A 24,210-nucleotide genomic window follows, 5' to 3' on the forward strand; every position below is an offset into this window, starting at 1 on the left:
TGTGGTCACTTCTATTATTATTTTTTAATATGAATTAGCGAAATTCAGTTAAAAATAATTTCATACCGAAAGGACAGAAAAAAAAATCCTGCCGCGTTATATATCGCTGATGTCAGCTAGCAGGCTAGCCATCATGATTTGCGAAATTACTCAAAAGATAAACCAACCCAACCAAACGTTTTAGTACCTGTGAGGAAATATCAGTCATCATCAACATTTCAGTGTAACCAGTTGGACCAATAAAAACATCCAGGGTCAAGTCATATGTATTTGTTCTATAAGTAAAACCCATTCAAAAGTAAAGACTTGTCAAATAAACTGTCAGACATTAAATTGCAATGAAGAAACCAAGTACTTGTTTGTCTTTATTGTTCTATGGGAAGATGAATCTGAGTACACAGCACAGGAACACAAAGAGCTGAACCCCATTGAACAAAACAAGTAATGCTGCTGTGTGTGTGCGAGCGTAGTCGGCGATAGATCAAGCCGGCACCCGCTCGGTGTTTTCTTTTAAACGAGCGAGAGTCCTCAACAAAGAGTCTGTTGGCCCTGCAGGGGAAAATATTTCACAATTATGGACTTTTGCTGCTTTCCCCTCCCTTCTATTACATGACCCTCTCTGGACTCTTTATCTTCTTTTTTTTTTTTAATGATTTTTATGGCCAATTATAGGTGCCCGATATCACGCCGGCGCGGAAATAAAAAAGCCGGAATAATCAGCAAGGGAGCGAAATGGACTCCGACTTGTCGAGGAAGAGAGTGCGCTTGTGTAAGGGAGCGTTTAGCCTGCCAGGAGGAAGATGATATCGGTGCAGACGGGGGGGGGTGGGGGGGCAAAGAGTCAAGTCGGTCCTGGGGAGTTTGGTTAAACGTGAGCAAGTCACAGCGTGAGAGCTGTCCAGTCGCCGTGTTTAATCTTTTACTGGGCTGCGGAGAGAAAAACACAATATTTGATCATTTCATTCTTCGCAGAGGATAAAGGTTAACAACACAACACAGTATGGATGCTAACTGTTAGCTTGTGTACATAAAGTGCCATTACTGCCATATATAATAGGGCTAGATTTAAAAAATAATTAAATAATCGATACCGAATTCATTGATTAATTCAGGCCACATTTTTTTGTATCTTACTTTTTTTTTTTTTTTTAACTGTTGAATTTAAAAGTATTTTTCTTACATTTATGAAAGACCTGCGTTATTACACTTTAAGACAATCTTTTTAATTTATATTTACAATGATTGAATTTAAATTATGAAAATATTTTCATCTCATCCTTGCTACTGCTTATAACCAGTTACTGCCTCCGGAAAAATTTAGTTAAAAATTTAATGTTTTTATCATGTCTTTGATATTTAAGAAGAATTGTTGTTCCGTAATGAATCAATATCGGATTGAATGGAAGCGAATCGAATTGAGGAAATTTGAATCGATATCCGGCCCTAATATATAATGGCCGCTTTCATTAATTAAGAAAAAGTTTCAATACTTTCCACTAAACTGAGTTTTTAATGTCTTTCTTGGAATGACGAGGTCAATCAAACAGCTGGAATGGAGAGTGCGGGTGGTGGTATGCAAGGTGAGCAGTGCAAGGTGTGAACTTTCACGCAAAGTCAACTAGAACAAGCTCAATGAAATGAGTTGAACGGCACTGGATTAAATGCAATCTTGGTCCAAGTTAAATAGGGGGGAAAAAGACAATATGTACAGGCCCATCTCAATAAAATACAATATGGTGGAAATTTCATTTGGTTCAATAATGCGTAACTCATCCAGTATATTATACAGACTTATTAAACACATAAAAAAAAAAAATACAGAAGGTGATTTTCCTTAAAGAGAGTTATTTTATTAAAAACGCAGGTTAAGTGTTGTTTATTGCTTTTTTTGTATGCCTGCTTTTCTTGTACGATAATAGTGCATGCATAATGCATATACTTATTGATCCCGGGGGGGGAAATGCATTTATAGATTCTTTCAGTACTTTATTTCAATCTGTGCCCCCCTCCAAAATGTTTTATGTGTCTACTGGTTAGAGGCAATAATAATATAGCATATATACATTAGTTATACTTACAGAAGCTATTTCATGGGAAGAAATCGCATTTGAGTGCAGGTCTGCATAACGATGTGGATTTTTTTTTTTTTTTTTTTTATTGCACTGCAATATTGAAGGCATTTGTCAACATTGGCGACAAGGCCAAAATCTCTTCACCACATTTACACCACTGCATTGCAAAAGAATTGATATGGAGCAAATACGGCCACATGATCATTTGATTCTTTTGAAAATGTGTATTCATGATATGAGGCGGATGGCGGACGGGACTTCAGGATATGTGCAGAAGTGTGGGAAAAATACAATTTTAAGCTAATTTCAGGTACGATTTTTTGAGACATGCTAACCACTAGATTACTGTGCTGGTGATACACAACAAAGTTTGGATAATTTTCCAATTTTTATCTTTATCTAGGTTGGCCAGACTTTCAAAATTAAATCCAGGACACTACTATTTAGCTGAAAATCAAATACATATGCAATAATTTATCACAAGGAACTATTAATCACAAATTTAATCGCTCATCAGTCTGGTGACTGGCGGTTAGCTAATGCTAAATGTTATCTTGGCTAACTGCCTGAGACTTCAACAGCGCTAAACAAGCTAACGTGCTAATATCCCGGCTGACACATAACATTGGAATGCGCCACAAGAAACGTTCAGTTCACATTCGGTCTGACTACATTTTTTTATTATTCTTAGACACGGAAGCAGGAAGTAGTTCTAGTTCCGCAGGGACGTGAATGTGAACGTAATAAGGAAGGAATTTGACAGTTAAATTCAAATTCCTTTTTTAATTGGTTTATTGTATGATTGACATACACGTGACATTGACCAAACAAGTAGTTTGCTAACGGGACTTTAAAAAAAATAAAAAATTTTAAAAAAAAACAGACACCTGGACGGACTTGTGCTAATGTGAGGCAAAAATAATAAAGCTGGCGAATTCCGCCACGATTTGGGGTTAAAAAAAGAAAAGAAAAAAAAAAGGCTCAAAACCAGGACTGTCCCATTTAACTTCACCCTAAATGTTATGTGAGCAAGAATGTGTTTTATGTGCCACCACTAGTCTAAACACTGTATTCTGATTAATATTTCTTTCGTTAAGTACCGTAAACAAATACTGTCCACAGATTAAGCTCAATTTGTATCCATCTCACGGGGCGGCCATTTTGAGCAACACCGCCCTCTGCTGTCCATCGAAATTTAGGTCACAACTGCTCTCGCGCTTCCTTTGCGAGCGCTTTTGAAAATGGATGGATTGGATAAAAGCATTAACTGAGAGTTTATTAAATGCCACCCGAATCATCCACACTCAACTCAGTGGTCACTTGTTGCTGGGCAGAATTCAAGGGGGGAAACACTTGACTTGCCCAATAAAAGAAACATGGATAGGTCTGTAAAGCGCATTATACTGCCATTAATGATTATTTCCACTAATTCTTCTTCACCTCACTGCTTTTCTCTCATTGACAATAAAACCTTTTGCATGTTGTGAAATGCAGTCCTCCCAACTTCTGCTCAACACAACAGCGCAGCTCAAACAATAACGAGGTCGTCTATCTGGATTATTAACTCAATAAATAAAAGTCAGGTCGTGATGGAGGTGGAGCGTACAAGATCGCAATAAACATTAACGCTGTACGCATCACCGCGCATTTCCTTGTGCAATACTAAAGGTGGGCTGCAGTACAAATCCAGTTGATTGCACTTGAGGCAATTCCATTTAATTAGCACGACACGTCTTGCTCGCATACGCGCCCACGCGCCGCCGTTCCGTCAAGTGCTGAGAACAAAAGCACATTTTAAGTGGCTCACAATGGAGACACTCACTCAATGCGGTCAACATGATACACGTTTGAGAGTGACCGCTTGCATTTGGGACCATTTTGAATGAAAAATGGTGAATCCATGATCAAAATTGATGAGTTGGCGATTCATCGTCGCACCTTTTAGATTGTTTACCATCAACTTTATTTGCACACCCACTTGCAAAAAACCTGATGTTAACTTAACTTGATTAGTTGGTGGTCTGTCTGTTTGCCTCATATCTCATCACGGCTTGCCCGCCTCGCATACACCTTCTTTCTCTCCTTGCAAAAATCTGCTCTTGCTTATTATTTCATAAGGGAAAACTGTACTGAAAATTAACAACTTTGGAAGTTGCGCGAGTCTAAAATCTCCGTAACAACTTTCAAGTACAGTAGTAATATTTCTCCAGGAAATACAATCTGCAGCCAAATGTTGATAAATTGAGGCCCATAGCCCAATTTATTGTTAAAAATGAGTTTTGGTACGGACGGTCTTATGAGACACATGCGTCATCCTTAGTACAACTTGAGAAGGTGTTGTCAGACTCCCAAACGAGGAGGGGGGGTTTGTAGATGTTCCTTCCAGCCCGCTAATTGGCTCGATGTGATTCCTTTCTGCCTGATTGGCTGTCAGATTGCCCCGTGTTGCATCACGGCAGATGAGAGTCACAAAAGGTGAAGTAACAGGGCCTTGTCGAAGATTTTGACTTTAAAGAGCAATCTTTACGCCACAAGTACAAGAAAAGGGAAGAAAAGTGATGACGGTCTGCTGAAGCAACAGTGTGAGCATCTGTCGTGCGTGTCAGAAGTGATCATTGTGGCAGCTGCATCAAATGGAGTGCAGGAACTGTTTTACTTTACCGTCATTTGGCTAGAGAGGAATTTGGTTAACGAATCACTTTTTGGGGGGCCTCAACATGCCTGAAAACTCGCCAAGTGTATACTGACTCGGCAAAATTGGGTGGACAGCTACCACAACGGGACGCACAAAAAAAAAAAAAAAGTCTCAAGGACCTCAAAATTCAACAGGAAGTCGAATGTTTTGGTTTGAAGCAGCCATTTTGGACAAATTCCAAGGATCGTACTTGGAGATTCACCCAAATGAGACGCTGCCGGAACACAGTTTTTAAATCCGAGGTCACACATTCTGACAGCTGAATTTGAATTTTCAAAAAAAAAAATCGAATAATTCAGCTGTCAGAATGTGTGAACACAATTTTCAAACCCAAGGCCACATATCTCGACATCTGAATGATTTGAATACAAAAATTCAGCTGTCAAAATGTGTAAACACAATTTTCAAACCTGAGGTCCACACATTCTTTTGCTATGCACCTGGCTCAAGCTGACAGCTGAATTATTATTGACCTCAAATTTGGAAACACTCTTAAAAACCAGGAAGTAAAATCTCCCTTTGCAACTAAAATGAACCAAAAAAAAACACAAACAAACATATTTTTCGAATGTGGAAGGATGCTGGAGTACATCCATAAAATTGAAGAATAAAAACAAGTTATTGCCCCCCTCCCCTCCCTCCCTGAGCTGCATCAAACCAAAATGTCTGACTAAGTTCAAACATGGGCCCCTAAGACTTTTTCATGTGGCCTGTTATGAGAGAAATTTTTATTTTGTACGGGAGCTAATTTCTTCCCATTTTTCTACTGAGTGATTTTTCAGGGATCATGTTTAGGCCCCTACATTTTTCACCAGGGTGCATGCCCTGCACTTAGCTCACCTAAAGAGGACAAGAAAATAGATGGAGGGATAAATCCGAACCAAGAAAATGGTCATGATCCAAAAGCATGCATGTATGTATGTTTATTCGTAACAAAAAAAAAAAAAAAAAAAAAAGTGTTTGTTTGCATACAACGCTGTCATGCATTAGGTTACATTACAGTCCCAAGTGTTAGCATCGGCGCGCTACGTGACTCACACTTCACCTTATTTTGGAAACGCTGTCATCGTATGTAGAATCCTTTGGGCTTGGGTCTGCAACAGAGACGGGAAAAATATGAAAGAGACTTTCTTTGAAGAAACTACTGCATATATTATTCAGCTTGGCGCGCCCCTGGGGAGCGGGCGTTACTCGTGTCACGGCCACAGCGAGCGCTTGTTGCTACGTACTGTTTGCAGTGGCAGACGCGAAGTCGTCGTCGGCGGCGTCTTGTCTTCCGCTGAGCCATACACACGGAAATTATTATCAATATGCAAAAAAAAGTGACAAGGAATCATTATTTTCCGTACCTGTCTGTGTCTCCAGGTGACGCAAATGAGCAGGAGGAGGACGGCGATGGCGACGGCGGCGCCGCCGAGGCTCACGATCATCCCCGTGCTCAAGCGCGGGTCGACGACGGTCAGGGCGATTTCAGCCGACGTCAGCCTGGTGCCGTTGCGCCACAGCTCGCAACGCCACCTGCCGCCGTCATCCGGGCCCGCTCCCGGGATGACGATTCGGGCGGGGTCCCCCAGCCCCGAGCCGAGCAGAAATCGTGCGGCCGAGCGCTCGGGCGGACGCCACTTCAGCCGGTGGTCTCGGGGCAACTCCCTGCCCAGGCTGCAGGTCAGGTTGACGCTCCGGCCGCGGACAAGCGCCGATCCGGCAGAGGAGACAACTGGGCGGATGGATAGAAAGACTTAATGGTTACTTTAAAGCCACCAAGAACAAAACAAAACAAAAATATTGAGGTATCTTATATCTTCAAACCCATCTGTATTTTTGGACTGTTTTACTGCCGCTTCTCCTCCCTTACCCCTCGCTCCTTATACAGTATGTGATCATGCTTGGTGAGTGATTCAACATGTATTTTTTTTTTTCTAACAAACACAAGCAATAAATGAATCTATTACACTAAATAAAATCCGTGTAAAATAACTTGATGTATCCTCCTGACTACCAGCAATTCAAATTTGTCCTCTGTAGTGGACCTTTTTAAACCTGAATATCTCCCACCCCAGTGCATACGATTGAATTAACTCCTTTTGTGCTCTATGGAGGACATTCAGAGCTTTCCAAATGTGTAGGGGTGGGGCTTTGCTACCTTTGATTGCATCATAAAAGAAAAAACTAACTGAAATGAATAACTCCAAAACTATGACATCTCTGTGACACCATCGCAATGCAAACACGTTCAAGAGCTGCATCAACAAAAGTAACCATTTCCGTTTCTAATATTTTGCCTCTTTCAAGCGAAATATTCCACAGTAAAAGCAAATGAGTACGATATTGCGAACATCTTTTCAGATGACAAATTCCCATCTCACAAAATTAAACAATTAAAAAAAAAAAACAGATTGCGTTGCCCCCTCTGCTGTGCGATCCCATTAAAACGAATGGGGCTGCGCTGAGTTTTCATCCGCAGTAAAAATCACACCGGGGAAACGTGAAAGTACAACAACTCTCCTGTTGCCAATTCACATGTTCGGAAAATATCTTTAAAAAAAACATAATAATAATAACGGCCAAAACAGAGAGAAAAAAAATGATTTCGTTTCTTAAACCTAATACTGTATTTTAATTTTATATATAATTTAATTTGGTTGAGTTCACTACTCCATTTATAGTATCTATAATTAATACTAACATTTATGCAAAGCATTAACACATTCAATAATAATTATGTCAATGAACATGAATAATTATAATAAATTAACACCAATGATGATACTAATTTCCATTGGTATCATTGTGATTATTATGATTATTATGATTATATTGTCATTGTTTATACTTTGTGTTGTTGTGAATATATAAGCCACCTAATTATTTTTTTCTAATGTATTTTTAGCATTACAAGGAAGATGCTGTTTTACAGTTATTGGAATGTTTTAAGATTATTATTGTCTTATAGTTTTTGCATTTTCTTATGTTTGAAAGCGCTAAAAATAAACTTGAGTTGAGTTGAATTATTACATATGACACTGTGAAAATATGTAACCCCGTTATCTTTTGAAATTGATTTTTACTACTAAAAATAGCAAAAAAAAAGAAGGAATAAATCATTATTATTTGCGATCATATGATCATGATTATTAACTCTTCACTGGCAACCATTTTCATTGAAGCAACCCCCTTCGCACCTGGCTGTTTTACTGGATTTTGACAAATTTTGCCAGGCCCACAGAATATTGTGTTCTATTGCTATAAAAACATAAAAAAGCTCTAAAAACTGTTTCAGTTTTGCAGCAATTAGCATTAGAATATCGTTAAGTTTCAACATTATTCACAAATCTGTTTAAAGCAGTGGGGGAAACGGCTTTCTGCAACATGGCACTGGTTGATCTCTTATACTCTGCTGCCACCTGCTGGCCGTTTTTAACCATTGCTTCAAGCATTCTTTCCAGTTCAGAGGCTGCATCAAAGCCTTCTGTATGCTCTAGCATTAAAAAAACCAAAAACAACAACAACAACAAAAACATAAAAACCTATAAATACGTCTTTGAGAGCATGGTAATGTTTAAAATAGAACGTATTTATACGTTTTGGGGAGCAAATGAGTTAATTATGATAATATTCAATTGAGCCCTCCAAATGTTTCAGGTTGCAAAGGGTGTCAAAGCCCTCTTTTAGGTGACCCTCAAAAAGTTGGACCAAGACTTAGGTCTGGGTTTTGGCTTTGGCTTTGGCTTTGTTCTGGTCAAGCCAAAATAACTCCTATTTTATTTTATTTTCCCATTAAATAGCCTTTTTTTTTGTTTCCAACCGAATTGGACAGGTATTTTTCTGCATTTATCTCTGTAAAATGCATACTCTGTCTTAGCAAGTTTTATTTAAATGGACATTTTCAAATAAATTCATTGAGGGAAAACAAATCAGCATTTGACACACGTCAACGTGTATAAAGTTGTTTGTCTGGACTTACTCTGTAGCACGTCAACACTGATGACCCGATCCAGGAAGGTGCGGTCGCTAAATTTGAAGCTGCACATGTAATGTCCCCTGTCTTCGGCTCGCCAATGTTTTTTGCTTAAAACCAAGCTGCTCGCTTCGAACTCTGCCACAAAACCGCTTCCCCTGCTGGTGTTGGACCTCCAGCCCTGTACGGCTTTCGTCGGGGAGAATGTCAAGAATGTCTCTTTGTCTATGATGATATGATGGCCAAGTCGTTTAAAACCGTACTGCCAGCGGACTTTCAGGATGCCCCGGGACTGGAATTGTTCCCAGGAGACGTTGCCGGCGAAAGGGCAGCGGATGCTGAGAGACGATCGCTCTGAGGTGTACACGGGATACTCGGGAGCTGGTGAGAGGTCTGGAAAAATCAGGCAGAGAGAAGGAAAGCACTTTCAGGACTCTCTAAAAACTGTTGGATTGAAAAGGGACCAATTCAAGTTTCTGAGTTATTCATTGAATTCAAAAAGTTTGGTCAAATGAATTAACCATTTTTGACCCAATGTTGGGGGTGATTCATTGAACCCAAAAGGCCAAAAGGTTGGGTCGAAAAACGAATCCACAAAACTAAAAAAAACAAAACAAAACAAAAAAAACGTTCTCAACTCCATTTTTTGGGTAAAAAAAACCCCCCTCAATATTGGGTTGTTTGGGGTATTGGCTGGGTAGTTGTGGGTTATTTATTTAACCCAATATTTCGGGTTATTTAAGCCAATATTTTGGGCTAATAAATAATCCACAAAAACCCACCCAAAATAAAACATTTTGGGTTATTGAAACCAATATTTTGGATTAATAAGAAATCCACAACAACCCACCCAAAACAAAATATTTTGGGTTATTGAAACCAATATTTTGGATTAATAAATAATCCACAACAACCCACCCAAAACAAAATATTTTGGGTTATTGAACACAATATTTTGGATTAATAAGTAATCCACAACAACCCACCCAAAACAAAATATTTTGGGTTATTGAAACCAATATTTTGGATTAATAAATAATCCACAACAACCCACCCAAAACAAAATATTTTGGGTTATTGAACACAATATTTTGGGTTAATAAGTAATCCACAACAACCCACCCAAAACCCCAAATAACACAATATTGGAGGATTATTTTTTTTTTTTATATAAAAAAATGTGTTAAATAAACAACAATAGCCCACCCAAAACCCAATACAACACAATATTGGAAGATTTTATTAATCCCAAAAATTTGGGTTAAATAAATAACCCAAACATGTTTTGTACAAAAGAAGTACCAGTAAATTTTTGTTTTTGTGTGTGAGGGGAAAAATATTGTTTTGACCCAAGCCAAAAAGTTGTGTTAACTTGTGTTTTAATAAATTTGGGTCGCTCCCTTTTTGACCCAATTTAGGTCTTTTTGTTTTTCGGTGACTGACCAATAACGGTGATGAAGATTGAGGCTCTGTCCTCCCCGCCGTCCTTCACGACAACGCAGCTCCAGCGACCGTTGTCTCGCCCCGTGACAACCACTTGGAGTTGCCCTCCGCTCTGAGGAAACCTCTCGCCCGCCGGATTCAACCAGTATATGGCGGGCTGGCGGTGACCCGGAGGCGTGTCCGCGCGGCAGGAGAACATCACGGCTTCGCGGGTCAGCAGGGGAGAGTGTTTCGAGTTGGCAGACACTTGAGAAAGGAAGAGATTTGCGGTCACTCTTTCAGATATACGTCTGAAAAATGTCGTGGTCTGTTGGTTTTCAATTTGGAAGCAAAACGTTTGGCTGTGAACTCACTGACTGGGTAACCAATAGGGGTGTTAAAAAAAATCGATTCGGCGATATATCGCGATACTACATCGCGCGATTCTCGAATCGATTAAAAAAAATCGATTTTTTTTATTTATTTTTTTTTATTTTATTTTAAGAGCTCAGAATTGTTCATTCTGTAGTCTTACCGATTCAACGTCTTATCATCATTGCCTTTTTTTTTTTTTTTTTTTTTTTTGTGTGTGTGTGTGAATCGATTTTTAAACTTCCATTTTTAATGGAAAAATATTCAACAAAACGTCTGACTTTGGGTTAGGATTCACACCTTGAGCATGGAAGAATGTTATATGAACGGAACATTAAGCCTTAATATTTTATTTTAATGCTGTTCAAACATGAAACAGATTACAACCTCTATAAGAATGAAATTTCAGATAAATAAATAATACATCCATCCATCCATTTTCTTGACCGCTTATTCCTCACAAGGGTCGCGGGGGCTGCTGGCGCCTATCTCAGCTGGCTCTGGGCAGTAGGCGGGGGACACCCTGGACTGGTTGCCAACCAATCGCAGGGCACACAGAGACGAACAACCATCCACACTCACGCACACCTAGGGACAATTCGGAACGCCCAATTAACCTGCCATGCATGTCTTTGGAATGTGGGAGGAGACCGGAGTACCCGGAGAAGACCCACGCGGGCACGGGGAGAACATGCAAACTCCACCCAGGAAGGTCCGAGCCTGGACTCGAACCGGAGACCTCAGAACTGGGAAGCGGACGTGCTAACCACTCGACTACCGTGCCGCCATAAATAAATAATACATTTTCATATAAATCTTACACTCTACAAGCTTACTGATTAGTATTTTCTAAATTTGAATGAAAAAAATCGCAACAATCGACTTATAAATTCGTATCGGGATTAATCGGTATCGAATCGAATCGTGACCTGTGAATCGTGATACGAATCGAATCGAATGAATACTTGTAGTACTGTTTTGGTATTTTGAAGAAGAAGAAGGAGGAAAAAAATGGAATCAAACATCCCTTATTTTTGCCCACCTGTGATTTTGGAGATTCTAAAGCTCTTCATTGGCGTGATATTATTATTATGAACGATTGTGGAAAAGACCACCGTGCCAAAGTCGACCGGTGTGACGTTTTTGATGCGCAGCGCGTCTTTGGATAAGGACAACCTGTTTGCCCAGCGCTCATCTGGAAGCAAAGACACATCATCAGGATAACAAATTTGAGGACGAAGTGTCACACCTGACGGCAACACGATCGCACCTTGAGTGACGGTCCAGTCGTGGTTCATAGGGTGCAACGAGGCCAGCCAGCCTGGTTGGAGTTGACTGTGGGCCCAGTACAAGTACTTGCTCGTCGGGTTGAGCCCATCCAGCCGCAGAGTGACCGCGTCTCCCTCTTTGACGTAGACCGCCTCCTCACAGCCTGTGGTCAGCAACTCAAAAGACGGTTAATACAGGAAGTGTGGAGGTGAAGGATTTCGGCCAGAACCTACTTGCAGTCCACATGAGGGCAGCCATGACCAGCATCTGTACGACGACCTTCATGCTGGCCTGGAAAACAGAAAGGAAAACACGCATTAGTCGTTCTTCGCAGAGGATAAAGAAGAAACGCGTGTGAGTGTTGTTTCTCGCGGGTTCATCTTTTGCGGCCTCACTGTTTTGCAGATTTTTTACAGCGTGGAGACTGGGGTCAAGTTGTATTTTACAATTTTAAAAGTGTGCAATTTTAAAAAGTGTGCAGAATTTCACAAGTGACTTCATATTAAAGATTAGATAGCTCTTAATATGAAGAGAAAAATGGATTTGAGCCGTCACCAGCGTCTTGCAAATGCAATTAGGCCATCTAGTGGCAAAAAAATGACCAACACAAATCAATATCACACCAGGTTTTTTTTATATAGTACTGTACATCTTTTTAATTTGAACTCAATATTATGAATTATTATGAAATTACTGTTATCAATGACAAAAATATGCAGCCGTATTTCTATTAGTTTAACATTTTTTTTTACACTTTTATGTTAGCAAGTGTATGAGAACTTTAAAAAATATATTTTATTGAACATTTAGAACAGATATGAAATTTGCGATTAATCGCGAGTTAACTATTGAAGACATGCGATTAATTACGATTGAAAATTTTATATATTTAACAACGCAGCCACTTCGATGCTAATTGTTAGCTCGAGTTGGATGATTCATTAAATTTTCCGAAACGCCATTAATCCATTCATGCACCCCCAAAAAAGTAATATGATTTTTTTTTTTTTTAAAGCACAATGCAGTACATTAATGACATCATTAAATATATATTTTTTTTAATTTTAACGATTTTGTATCACACTCTACAGTCATGAAAAGTGTCAGTGGTGCTAAAAAAAAATTAAAGTTTTTTTTTTCCTACTATTATACTTGTTTTCTTATATTTGAAAAAAAACAAACACTTTCTTTAATTTACTAAATACGTCATATTTCTTGTTTTTGTGCAAAAATAGAAAGAAGGAGAAGACGCGTGTGAAGCAGGAAGTGGCGCCTTTGTGGTGGTCTCAGATTTGCGGCGCTGAAGCGGAGATGAAAAGCCGTCGACAGCGGCAAGTGGGCGTCCCGCGGCGGCATTCGACGCCAGCGTTCGTTCGTCGAGGGTTGCGGCGGGCCTTGATTTAGTCACGATTCTTATCCCGATTTCGCCGCTCTGGCGTTTCCTCCCACACCTCGTCTCTTCCAAGAAAGACGGATCTCTCCCTCGCTCGAAAACAAACCACAGCGCGAGGAGGCTGCGCTTCAAGCTACCTTTCGAAATTTCTCTTCTATCAGTGGCAGTTGTTAAGAGTTCCGAAATTTCAAAATAACTAAAATGTCCGGCCTTATACTAACTGCCTACGAGCTGCATATGTCTCATCGGTACGTTTACCGTATAGTTTATACAGTAGTCAGCTTACGAGGTGGGAGTAACAACATGGCCGCCCTGTGACTTGCACAACGGCTTGCACAAGCGTGTATGGGCTATCGGCTATCCAGTCATGTGTACAGGTCAGTGGTCTGAAAGTCACTTGGAGTTCAGAGATAAAAAAAAATAACTAATAAAAATTACTCTGAAAAACAGAAGTTGGTGCTCAGTTTTTTTTTTTAAATAATTTTTCTTTCTGTTTTTTTTTAAATAATTTTTTTCTGTATTTCTGAATAATATTTTCCCCTGTTTTCTGACTATTTTTCCCCCTGTTTTTCTGAATATTTTTTTTCTGTCATAAAAAAATATTCAGTAAAACAGAATAAAAATATTCAGGAAAAAAAACACAAAAAAAACAGAAAAAAAATGTCAGAAAAATAGGATTTTTTGTTTTTTCTTCAATTGAATGCAATACACTTCCGTCACGATTTTGGCACACATAATCGACCCGGCCGATAATCGGGCCATCTCTAGTTAAAAGTCATCATAAAAAGTTCTCAAGTTAAATAGTGATACCTAAAAAAATCTACCTGAGTATTTTTTACTTTGTGATCGGAAGTAACAAAAAATGTAAAATTAATTTTGATTTCACGAACCGAATCAAATTGATACATTTTCATTTAATTCTACTGCACCCCATACATATCAAATGTTACACCAGGTATCAATTGGTTTGATGTTACTGGTACCGTGGAGTATCGGTTCATTTTGGCAAACAAAACTGTCAATCATCTCCCTTGGGATGCGCGCGTGTGCGTTTTAGCATGCGACACGGCAAAAACAACAAAAACAACAACAACACTGTGGAGCAATGTTTGTGATAATGGGAAGGCATTTGAAAAGCCAGCATGACTACTGCTTGTCATTATTCTCTTGATGCATGCTGGGATGTTACTTTGCAAAAGGTGGTTGGGGGAATTAAGGTAACCATCTATTTTCAGCTTGTATTGGCACATGCTATACATTTTTTTTTTTATATGAAATTTTATCTGGCCTTCAACATGCTCCGCTAATGACTAACTCATTTTATATCAAATAATATGTGCTATATTATTAGCCTATTAGCATAATCGTCTAAGCCATTTTCACTTCGCAATATCAATAAAAAATACAACCATGCGTGATAAAAAATATTATTATTATGACTTTGGATTTTTTCCTGAAAACACTAAAAAATGACAAGTATGCTAAGATAACGATTATGTACTGCTAATGTACTTGAATACTAATCATTTAAAATGTGCAGAATTGTATTTAATAATATAAAACAATATTTTGTTAAACAATAAAAAATGAAAAATGAAAAAAGATCCTTCCAAAAACCAGATGATTACCAAGGAGAGAAATAATATTAATTCATATAAGGTAAACAATAAATGACAATCAAGCTGGTCAAAAAATAATATGACAGTATTATATGATTACTTATTATATTTGAATAATTTGATAGCTAACAAATTTAGTGCCCAAATGTGTGAAAAACGATTAAAGAGCCCAACCAAATACGGACACTTTCTATTTTTGTGGGTTTTGCGCCATTTTTCAAACAAAAATGATCATTTCAAACTTAATGACACTTTTTTTTTTCGATAGCCAAAATTACGGCAACAAAAAAAAACAATCAAGCACTACATTCAGCTATTAAAAATCAGATTACACTTCAGGAATACAAATAAATAAACCATAATTCGACATCTTAATCAAGAAATATTACTATTTTGTACATATTTTTCCTCATAAAACAGTACATTTGAGAAATCATATCATAACAATGATATTTTACCATTAAAAATACAATTTGGACTAACGAGATTCTCGTGTATGAACCATTACGGAATGATTTAAAAAACATTTTGGTTATTCCAACTGTGACAAACTTCACATTGTTCTAATGTAATGTCTGTAAAGAAGCATGTTCAATTGTTTGCTGTACTTACAGTTGTAGATGATGATTCTGTTATAGAAGTGCTGAAAAGTTATGACAGAACGTCTTTTGACTGGTGTTGTGGTCGCCTCCCTCAACACGCACTCATTTGATTGGCCTGCAAACACAAGCACACCATCACTAATTAAACAACCGCATCACAATATTAACCACTCATTATGACACAAATAGAATAATATTAATTACATAAAAAAATAATGTAATAGTATAAACTTGAGGGCAAAAAGTGTGAGTGCTATAAACGGTATGTAAATATAGTAAAAAAATAAAATAAAAATAAAAAAAGAGTGGCACGACCACATCCCCTCACAGGATTCATTAGCTGGCATCTTGCAGCCTCATTTGCATATTTGCCAAATTATGTCTCCCTTAATCACATCATTATACTGCCTAGATCACATTTTCCTAGAGGGATGTACTTGAAAGTGATAAAGTGAATTATTATATTGCTACTGGGTCACTGTTGAAATATGGGATGGGGGGATCCAGGCCAGGAGATGAGTTCAGTATGACAAAAAAAAATAAAAAAATAAAAAAAAGGAAGTGAAAATGTAGCTCCTACATTTAAAAAGACAAAAAAAAAAAAGGGTCCACTTCTACGCCTTTCTGTGACTCTTCCAGTCGCTCTCTGTCACAGTATGAGGTTCGCAGTCCAGTATGGAGGACCAAAATTGCCAAAATTCATAATAAATAAATGACTAAATATATAAATAAATGACTAAAAGTGAAAATAAAAACAGATATAAAAAATATATATAATTAAAAAATTAAACCCAAAGAAATAAATATAAATGGAAATAAAAACAAAACATTTATATAATTTTTTATTTTCAATGTTATTTATTCATTTATTTATTTTGTTGTTTTATTTATTTAGACATTTATTTATTTTTAATTTTGTCAGTTTTGTATGCCCCGAAGACGTTTACATTTTTATTACAATAAAAACTACATTTCTGCCCCTTTTCTACGTACTAATTAAAGTCCTGTATGGAGGACCAAAACTGTCAAAATTCAAAATAAATAAATAAATAAATAAATAATGACTAAAAGTACAAATAAAAACAGATATAAAAAATATATAATTCGAAAATTAAATTAAAAAAAATGTATATAAATGGAAATAAAAACAAAACATGAATATATAATATAAATAAATACATTTGTATTTAATTTTTAAATTATATTTTTTTTATCTCCGATTTTATTTTTGCCTTTTCGCCATTTATTTATTTATCTATTTAGTCATTTATTTATTTTTATTTTGGTAGTTTTCCTGACAACGTTCACATTTTTATTACAATAAAAATGAACTTTCTGCCCCTTTCCTACTAATTACATTGCAGTTTTTTGTCCAAAATCCGACTGAATTCCCACAAGAAAAAAATAAATATAAATGGAAATAAAAACAACAAAAAATGTATATACAGTATACATAAATAAACACATTTGTATTTAATTTTTGAATTATATTTTTTTTATATCCGTTTTTATTTTGACTTTTAGACATTTATTTTTCTTTCTTTCTTTATTTATTTAGTCATTTATTTATCTTTCATTTTGGCAGTTTTGTATGTCCTGCCGACGTTCACAATTTTATTACAATAAAACCGAACTTTCTGCCCATTTGCTACGAAATACATTGCATTTTTTTTTGTGTCCATCTTCTGTAAATGCTAGTAAATTCCCACGAGGAACAAAAGGGGCAGCGGCGGCATCGTGATTGCCTCTCATTTGGCAAATGTCACCGAAATGACTTGATGGTCTATTTTCACGCTGCGTCGGCCCGCTGCGTACGCGCGAGATGATTTTGTTGTCGAAAATCACATCATCCGACGCCACTTTGTGCTGCCGGATGATTTGCGCTAATGCGACGACACCCCAGGTACGAACATGAGCGCGAACACACAAACGCGGCGTGTTCATTAGTGTCGCGCGCGCGGATTAATTCAGGTCGTTATGAAGCCGTGAAAAAGAAATCCTGTTGTTTGGAATGAAAAACGCCCCCATTTATATAACAGAAGAGTGAACTATTGGGCGAGAGGATCTCTAAAGAGAAGCAAACGTGCTTGTCATGCAAATTTCATCATATGGCGGGTTTTTTTTGTTGTCGTTTTGACTAAGTCCAAACTAGGCCTGATTGTATGATAGTTTTGGAATTTTCATTTTAGTTAGTTTTTATTTTATTTTTTTTTTATTTTTTTTTTATTTAGCTAATTTTAATTAATTTTCACAGTTGTTTATTTTTTTTAAATGTGTACTACTTGTGCGCAATATTTAATAAACACCATGGTAAAATGAAAAAAGTCCCACATTTCTGACCTAGCGTTGCATTTCAAAAGCATTGGAGCCAAAAGTTTGTAAGTTTGAGTTGAATAACTGTTCCTTCTAGTTCAAACTAATTGATTATTCCGAGTATATTAGAACACTTACTGTATGTAGGTCAGTGCTGTGATTGGCAGGGTGATCCGTCCAGGTTGTAGCCCGCCTCCTGCCCCAACTTGAGTGTGAAAAGTGATCCTTGCAGTTCTGAGGGAACGCATGCAGGTGTCTCCTACGTAAACACACCAACATTGACACGCACAGGAAGTCAAAGACAGCTATCAGTTCCTCAGGGGATTGCACAAGCACTACATTTGATAGATACAGTAGATTATACGTAGATATGACTTTTTTTTTTTCTACAACATTTTGTGAGTTAAATACCCCCTTTTTAATGTTACAAGTAAAAGTTCGAATATATTAAATAAAATGTGCATTTCTGGAAATTTGTTGTTTAAGTTCATCAACAATAATTAAAAAATAAATAACGAAAACAATGACTGGTATCATTTATATACATATCTAATTCCTTATGAATTAGATAAAATTGTTTTATCATTTTATTCTTATGTAAAAGACAATTACATATAATATAGATACAATATTTAAAACAAATCAAATTATTAATGCTGTATCAACTTAATATTGTGTACATAATACATTCTGTAATATATGAAACAGATATTTAAAAAAAAATGTAACTTAAAAAAATAAAATAAAATTAACATTGGCTCAAATATATAAAATACATTACATTACATATAAAATGTGAATTTGATCAAATTTTTTTACCATTTTTTTCCGATAGAAAATTACATATAATATATATACAATATTTAAAACATAAAAAATAATTTATCAACTTAATATTGTATACATAATACATTCTGTAATATATGAAACAAAAATTAAAATACGATTAACATTGGCTCAAATATATAAAATAGAAATTTTGAAAACTAACTTTTGGATCAACTTGACGTCTTGACCTCTTCTGTGATTTAAAAAAAAAAAAATAAAATAAAAAAATAAAAACGCATTTAAGATACACAAAGCAATTTTTGCCATAATTATGCCCAAATAATTACATTATATATAAAATATACATTAAAATATATTTTTTTAACTTTACGTATTGACCTCTTCTATGATTAACTTAAAAAATAATAATAATAATAAATAAATAAAACTCATTTAAGATACATGAAGCCATTTTTGCCATAATTATGTCCAAATAATCCAAAATTTCAACAAAAATGGAAGCGGTGACTGTCATTTATAGTTTTCCTCTCCTCCCTTTTACGCACATCTTTCGATTCATATTTCGGCTGCTTTGGTGGTTTTCTTTTTTTGCGAGTGCACCTGTGTTGTTGTGACTAACTGCACCAGTTGTGGGGAAATACAGATGTCATCCAATACAATACAGTGTGTAGTCAAGTCACCAAACAGCATTTATTGAAAACTTTTATGTACAAAGTCATATTTACAGATGATGTAAAAAACTACTGATGTGCAACTTTTCACCTTCATTCGAAATTTAGAACAGAAAAAAAAAAAGAAATGCAGATCTTGGAGATGAAATGCAATAAGGCAGCTTGCATTTAAAATTATACTTGAACTTATTCTTTGTATATATTGTATTGATCTTATTTGCATTCATGTCATCGATTTTCTTTCTCTCATTTTTTTTTCTGGATTTTTCTTCTTCAGCGCGTCGGGAGGGCGGGCGGCTTCTTCTTCGACGTCGTCGCCGTCCGCCGTGGCGCCACAGCAGCTGTCGGGCTGTGATAAAGACGAGGAGGTTTTTGCACTAATTAGCACAGCGGCGGCTGCCGAATGAGCGTCGCGAGCGCAGAGGGGATAAGAGGGAGATGAAATACCAGCGACACTGGCAGTATTGGCGGCCGTTCGTCGCTTTTCTGACGTTCTTCATCTGCAGGAATCTTTTCTGAAGTTCAAAACAAAAAGGATTATTGAACTTTCTTTGCAACGCTCACTCCTTTTTGTGATGTCACCTTTCAACACGACTTTGTAGTGACTCCTAATCTATTTTCTTTAAACTTGCAGTAAGTCGAGCAGAAATTTCACACAGAGAAGATTCGGTTACACATTTTTCATGGCAGCAAACTTAACAGGCAGCACATCATGAGCAAGTAAAAAATAAATAAAATGCAACTTACCATAAAATGTACGCTAGCTTAATGCTAACACATAACCGGGAAAAGTCATAGGCAGGCCAGCAAAACTAGCATCAATACCGTGGTAGTTATATTTGAACAAAAAATGGTAGCAAAACATGCAGCCAGCGCATACTCACAGGTACATATTCTTTATCCTCTGTGTAAAACGACTAATATTACAGCAGCGTCGTGTCGTGAGGGTCTTCTGTGGTTCGTCATCAAATCTATTTGCATTATTTCTATGTAATAAGCTGCCTCCTATTGGCCGAGGTGTACACACATACTCAGTAAAGCATGATGAACAAACTACTTAATTTTTATATTCAATTTATGTTACTACTGTATGTTTTGATATATTAAAATATTGTAAAATTATACTTGAACTTATTCTTTGTATATATTGTATTGATCTTATTTGCATTCATGTCATCGATTTTCTTTCTCTCTTGTTTTTTTTCTGGATTTTTCTTCTTCAGCGCGTCGGGAGGTCTTGCAGAAAAAACAAAACAAATTTCAACACAGAAAAAGATGATTTGAGATGTTTTTTATCACAGCACAAATTCAACTCATTCACTGCCATGGACGTTTTTAGTCGTCACTTGGAATCCAGCCATTCACTACCATGGACTGATATATGATTTTCTTTTAATGAATCATTTTAAGTATCTGACTGACTGCTGACGAGATGTCCGGCCTCCAAAAAAAAAATAATAATAATCTCTGAACAAGTACCCTATTCATTTTAACTACTATTTTATAAAATGGCTGAGGTCATGTTTCTAAAAGGAAACAAGATGGCTAAGGGTAAGAACACGTGACATCTCATCTTTCCAACAGTCAACCAATCACGTCTCCATCTGAACAAGAATGCTATCCATTTGGACAAAAACACTGGCGGGTTGGTTGGACATGTTTCAGTTTTTTTGTTTTTTTTTACCTTCTTTCTTCTGATGTGGCAGGACAAAATCAGCACCAAGATAAGCAGCAGGAGCACCGTCAGGCTGCCACCGATGGCCACCAGCCAAAAGCCCAGCTTGGGATGCCCCACCTGGCTGGGGATAGGGGAAGGAGAACCTGCAAAAATCACTTTTTTGTTGGTTCCGCTATCATGATTGTGCAATGTTACTGCGGCACTCAGTTTTGTTTTGTTTTTTGTTTTTTTATCCATAGGTTAACATTTCACTTGAAAGATTGAGTTAAGACATTTTAATGCTATGTCTTGAAGCCTTGTTACGAAAAAAAATATCACATAAATAAAAAAAAGAGCTGAATTTCAAATTACCTTCTGCACTTGGGGAGCCAGTTGTCACGGAAATGTCTGACAGGGGGAAAAAATAAATTAAAAAATATATATATATTTTTGAGTATAAACTGTCATCTCAGTTTTGACGCCCTACTTTGAATGCCAATCTCCATTTCCTCTGTGTAAGGCGCCCCTTCATGTTTGAAGACACATTGCCACGTCCCAGCATGGGACGCCTCCACCGGGTCAAGGCGAGCGATTCCGTCCCATCGACGACTGTCGCCGGGCCTACTCCACTGCACCCGCGGGTTCGGAGCCAGCCCGGCTACGCGACACTGCAACGTAGCCACGCTGCCCGGCCACAGGTCACCCGTAGGGTCCACCGACACTGGCAACATGACAGAGAAAAATGCAATTCATTTACTTAGGTACACCAGATATTCTTTATTTATATTTTGGATAGGTTGCACAATCATTTAGATGCTTGAGTGCAAATTCTTGTCCACAGTTTTTTTTTTATATATAGTATCAATTTCACGTTAACTATTAACTATTTTAATTTAAATTATATGAAAAAGTTATAAATAGGGCTGGGCAATATATCGAAAAAATATCGATATCACGATAATGGCTCATGCAATATGCACATCGCAAAGACATGCAATCATTTTCATGTGGAATTTTTTGCTTTTATCTGAATTTGACCAATCAGACATAAACTTAAACGTGCATCACCATCCAATAGTTGAACATTATCTAGGGTAATTAAAATTAATTAAGAACGCTTTTGAATTACACTTTAATGCAAACTTGAAATTAATCTGATTAGCCGATTATTCTACTCTAAAAAATATTTGATAGTGACAGCACTAAACCATAAATATTACATAGTTTGTTGTTTTTAGAAAATGCCAAGTGTTAATAAACTGACAAATAAATTTGTGTGCAGTTCAGTGCTCACCAGAGACGACCACAAGCGTGTGTACTTTCTCCATATTGTCCACCAAGCACGTGAACTCGCCGGCGTCGCCTTCCTCCACCGCAGCGATCTCCAAATTCGTCTCCTGCCTTAAGCTTGCTCTCGATGCGATGTTACTCTTGGGGCCTGGCAGGAGACAATACAAACTCAGGATGAATTCACAATTGATTGGATTAGTGAGTTTTTTTTTTGTCGTACCTTTGTGCGGCATGCGAGTACTGCCGGTGACCCTGAAGAGCAGAAGTTTGCCGTGACGCCACTCCAGTTTGGTCGCAAAGTTGCCGAGGCCGCACGTGATGACGACCCTCTGGCCCGCTTTGGTGTGGACCAGCTCGCCTGCGGCCTGCAGAGTGCCAAGCACTGTGGGAAGAACATATAACACAAATATCAGCAGAATGCATGACTAAATGTTGCCGATCATCTTAGATGAACTTACCCAGCGGAAGCCACATGATGGTCTTCATCAGGAAAAATGTCACTCGAAAAATTCTAAGAAAATGTTTAAAAAGTTCAAGTGTAATAGTTTTAAATCCAGGATAGATGTGACAGACGGAGAGACACAGACGTGAGATAAAACAAGCCGATTCCAAAACCACCCAGCTTCTTTTCACTTCCTTCCTCTCTTGTTCTCGTATAAAAAATAAATAAAAAATGCTGGTACATTTTAGATGTCACTGGAAAATGTGTCATATTTTCATTCTGTGTTTTTTCCTGGGACGTTTAAGTGTCCAAATTAAAATACTGTTACATTTTATCATCCTGCATAAAGGTGCAACCATCGGTACTACTGTATTCATAATATGTCATTATTTTAATGGGTTTTTTTTTGCTTTTGTTTTACATTTTTGTGAGCTGAAGACCTTTAAATATTTTCAAAGTGAAAATAGAACCACAATTATTAGAATACACATGAATTAAGAACATCATCTGAACTTCAACTTTAAGGATTTTTTTTTTTCTAAAGTAACATTGTGCCTCAACGTGCCTTTTAATAAAATGTGCTAAATAGAAAAACAACAGGAATGTTTTTTTAATTAAATACAACAACTATGAGATAAATACATAAAATATACCATTACCAAATAGATCTTAGCAAAATCACACACAAAAAAATTATTGTATTAAAATACTGTATGATAAAGAAAATTTGCTCTGTTTATAAACCATTTATTTTTGTTTTGGAACATGCAGAGAATATTAAAAATACTATGAATTAATCATTAATTTTATCAACTATACCTACTGTTGCATTATTTATCTGATTTTCTTCTCTTTATGATCTAAATACATTTTATTAAACCCCCCCCAAAAAAACACTTACTGGTAAGTAAAAAATAAAAAATAAAAAATAATTACCATAAACATATTTGACTGTGCATAAAATGTGTATTTGTTTTTTAAGGTGACCAAGTGTCATCAAAGGGCACTCTGAAAATGTATTTGTAAATGAAATATTGAAAATATAAAAACATCATTTGAAAATAAAAACAACTGTCAAAGAGATAATTGCTGCTAAATAAAGAAAAATGAATACGAATTAAACCTCAAATCAGACTCAGGTGACATTAGCAAAACTATCATTTTATAGCCAATATATTTTAGGCACAAAGTTATAGTTAAAAAACCAAGCGTGACATTTTTAATGCTGTACATTTGAATTGTTTCAACTCTTACGATGTAAGTGCACCAAAACAAGATCAAATTTGAAACAATGAGACAACTACAGCAAAGCCACCAAAATGGAGTCAGACCACTATCGTTTTCAGTGGCCCAATTATACCTCTTCGTTTATCAATACTTACCGGAATTTTGAGGAATTTATATTCTCAATCAAAACACAAATCTTGGTGAAGATGTCAAACACTGTAGGAGGAGAAACTTGAAAAGACGCACACAATAAAGTTGCAAAGTTGTAGCGCAACTTCCACCACAGAGGAGGAAGAAAAAAAAAAAAAAACCTGCGGCTTTGCTTTTCGTGCTTTTATAAATAACAGAGCTGAGATTGTGCACACATCTTCATCTTAAATATGTAATAATGTCTCCACCTCATTCACACATCACTCCAT

The 24,210-nt window shown here is 36.8% G+C and overlaps 2 protein-coding genes across 5 annotated transcripts; both read right to left on the bottom strand.

Moving 5' to 3' along the window:
• Positions 1–333: 333 nt before the first annotated feature.
• On the bottom strand, positions 334–17,897 carry cd4-1 (CD4-1 molecule). The gene is made up of 11 exons (XM_077525926.1): positions 17,854–17,897; positions 15,413–15,517; positions 12,022–12,079; positions 11,790–11,951; positions 11,562–11,714; positions 10,169–10,414; positions 8,732–9,118; positions 6,117–6,484; positions 5,997–6,046; positions 5,813–5,861; positions 334–927 (listed from the first exon to the last, which is right to left on the bottom strand). Exons 3-10 carry the CDS (start codon positions 12,071–12,073, stop codon positions 5,831–5,833), a joined length of 1,449 nt encoding a protein of 482 aa, XP_077382052.1. The 5' UTR covers positions 12,074–12,079; positions 15,413–15,517; positions 17,854–17,897; the 3' UTR covers positions 334–927; positions 5,813–5,830.
• A 1,278-nt stretch (positions 17,898–19,175) lies between these two features.
• LOC144021792 (neuronal growth regulator 1-like) lies at positions 19,176–24,160 on the bottom strand. 4 transcript variants are annotated; one of them, XM_077525930.1, is made up of 8 exons: positions 22,581–23,234; positions 22,343–22,504; positions 22,127–22,270; positions 21,320–21,553; positions 21,205–21,240; positions 20,860–20,996; positions 19,623–19,690; positions 19,176–19,524 (listed from the first exon to the last, which is right to left on the bottom strand). In XM_077525930.1, exons 1-8 carry the CDS (start codon positions 22,606–22,608, stop codon positions 19,449–19,451), a joined length of 885 nt encoding a protein of 294 aa, XP_077382056.1. In that variant the 5' UTR covers positions 22,609–23,234; the 3' UTR covers positions 19,176–19,448. The 4 variants fall into 4 exon arrangements, 2 of the variants coding, with proteins under 2 accessions (XP_077382056.1, XP_077382055.1); XR_013284179.1 differs by having other exon boundaries at positions 19,489–19,524; positions 20,060–20,996; XM_077525929.1 differs by adding an exon at positions 23,947–24,160 and having other exon boundaries at positions 19,176–20,996; positions 22,581–22,633.
• Between the last annotated feature and the right edge of the window lie 50 nt (positions 24,161–24,210).

This window comes from Festucalex cinctus, chromosome 7, assembly GCF_051991245.1.
Source record: "Festucalex cinctus isolate MCC-2025b chromosome 7, RoL_Fcin_1.0, whole genome shotgun sequence".
Taxonomy (NCBI): domain Eukaryota; kingdom Metazoa; phylum Chordata; class Actinopteri; order Syngnathiformes; family Syngnathidae; genus Festucalex; species Festucalex cinctus.

What these genes read in the sequence shown, in the direction of transcription:
- cd4-1 (XM_077525926.1), bottom strand. Translation starts at nt 12,073, where the DNA reads ATGAAGGTCGTCGTACAGATGCTGGTCATGGCTGCCCTCATGTGGACT. An exon ending in AATCTTCATCACCGTTATTG is followed by an intron (nt 9,119 to 10,168) that starts GTCAGTCACCGA and finishes TGATTTTTCCAG; the next exon opens with ACCTCTCACCAGCTCCCGAG. An exon ending in CGCGTCTGCCACTGCAAACA is followed by an intron (nt 5,862 to 5,996) that starts GTACGTAGCAAC and finishes TCTCTGTTGCAG; the next exon opens with ACCCAAGCCCAAAGGATTCT.
- LOC144021792 (XM_077525929.1), bottom strand. Translation starts at nt 22,608, where the DNA reads ATGAAGACCATCATGTGGCTTCCGCTGG. An exon ending in CACGCTTGTGGTCGTCTCTG is followed by an intron (nt 21,554 to 22,126) that starts GTGAGCACTGAA and finishes TCATGTTGCCAG; the next exon opens with TGTCGGTGGACCCTACGGGT. An exon ending in AATGGAGATTGGCATTCAAA is followed by an intron (nt 21,241 to 21,319) that starts GTAGGGCGTCAA and finishes TCCCCCTGTCAG; the next exon opens with ACATTTCCGTGACAACTGGC.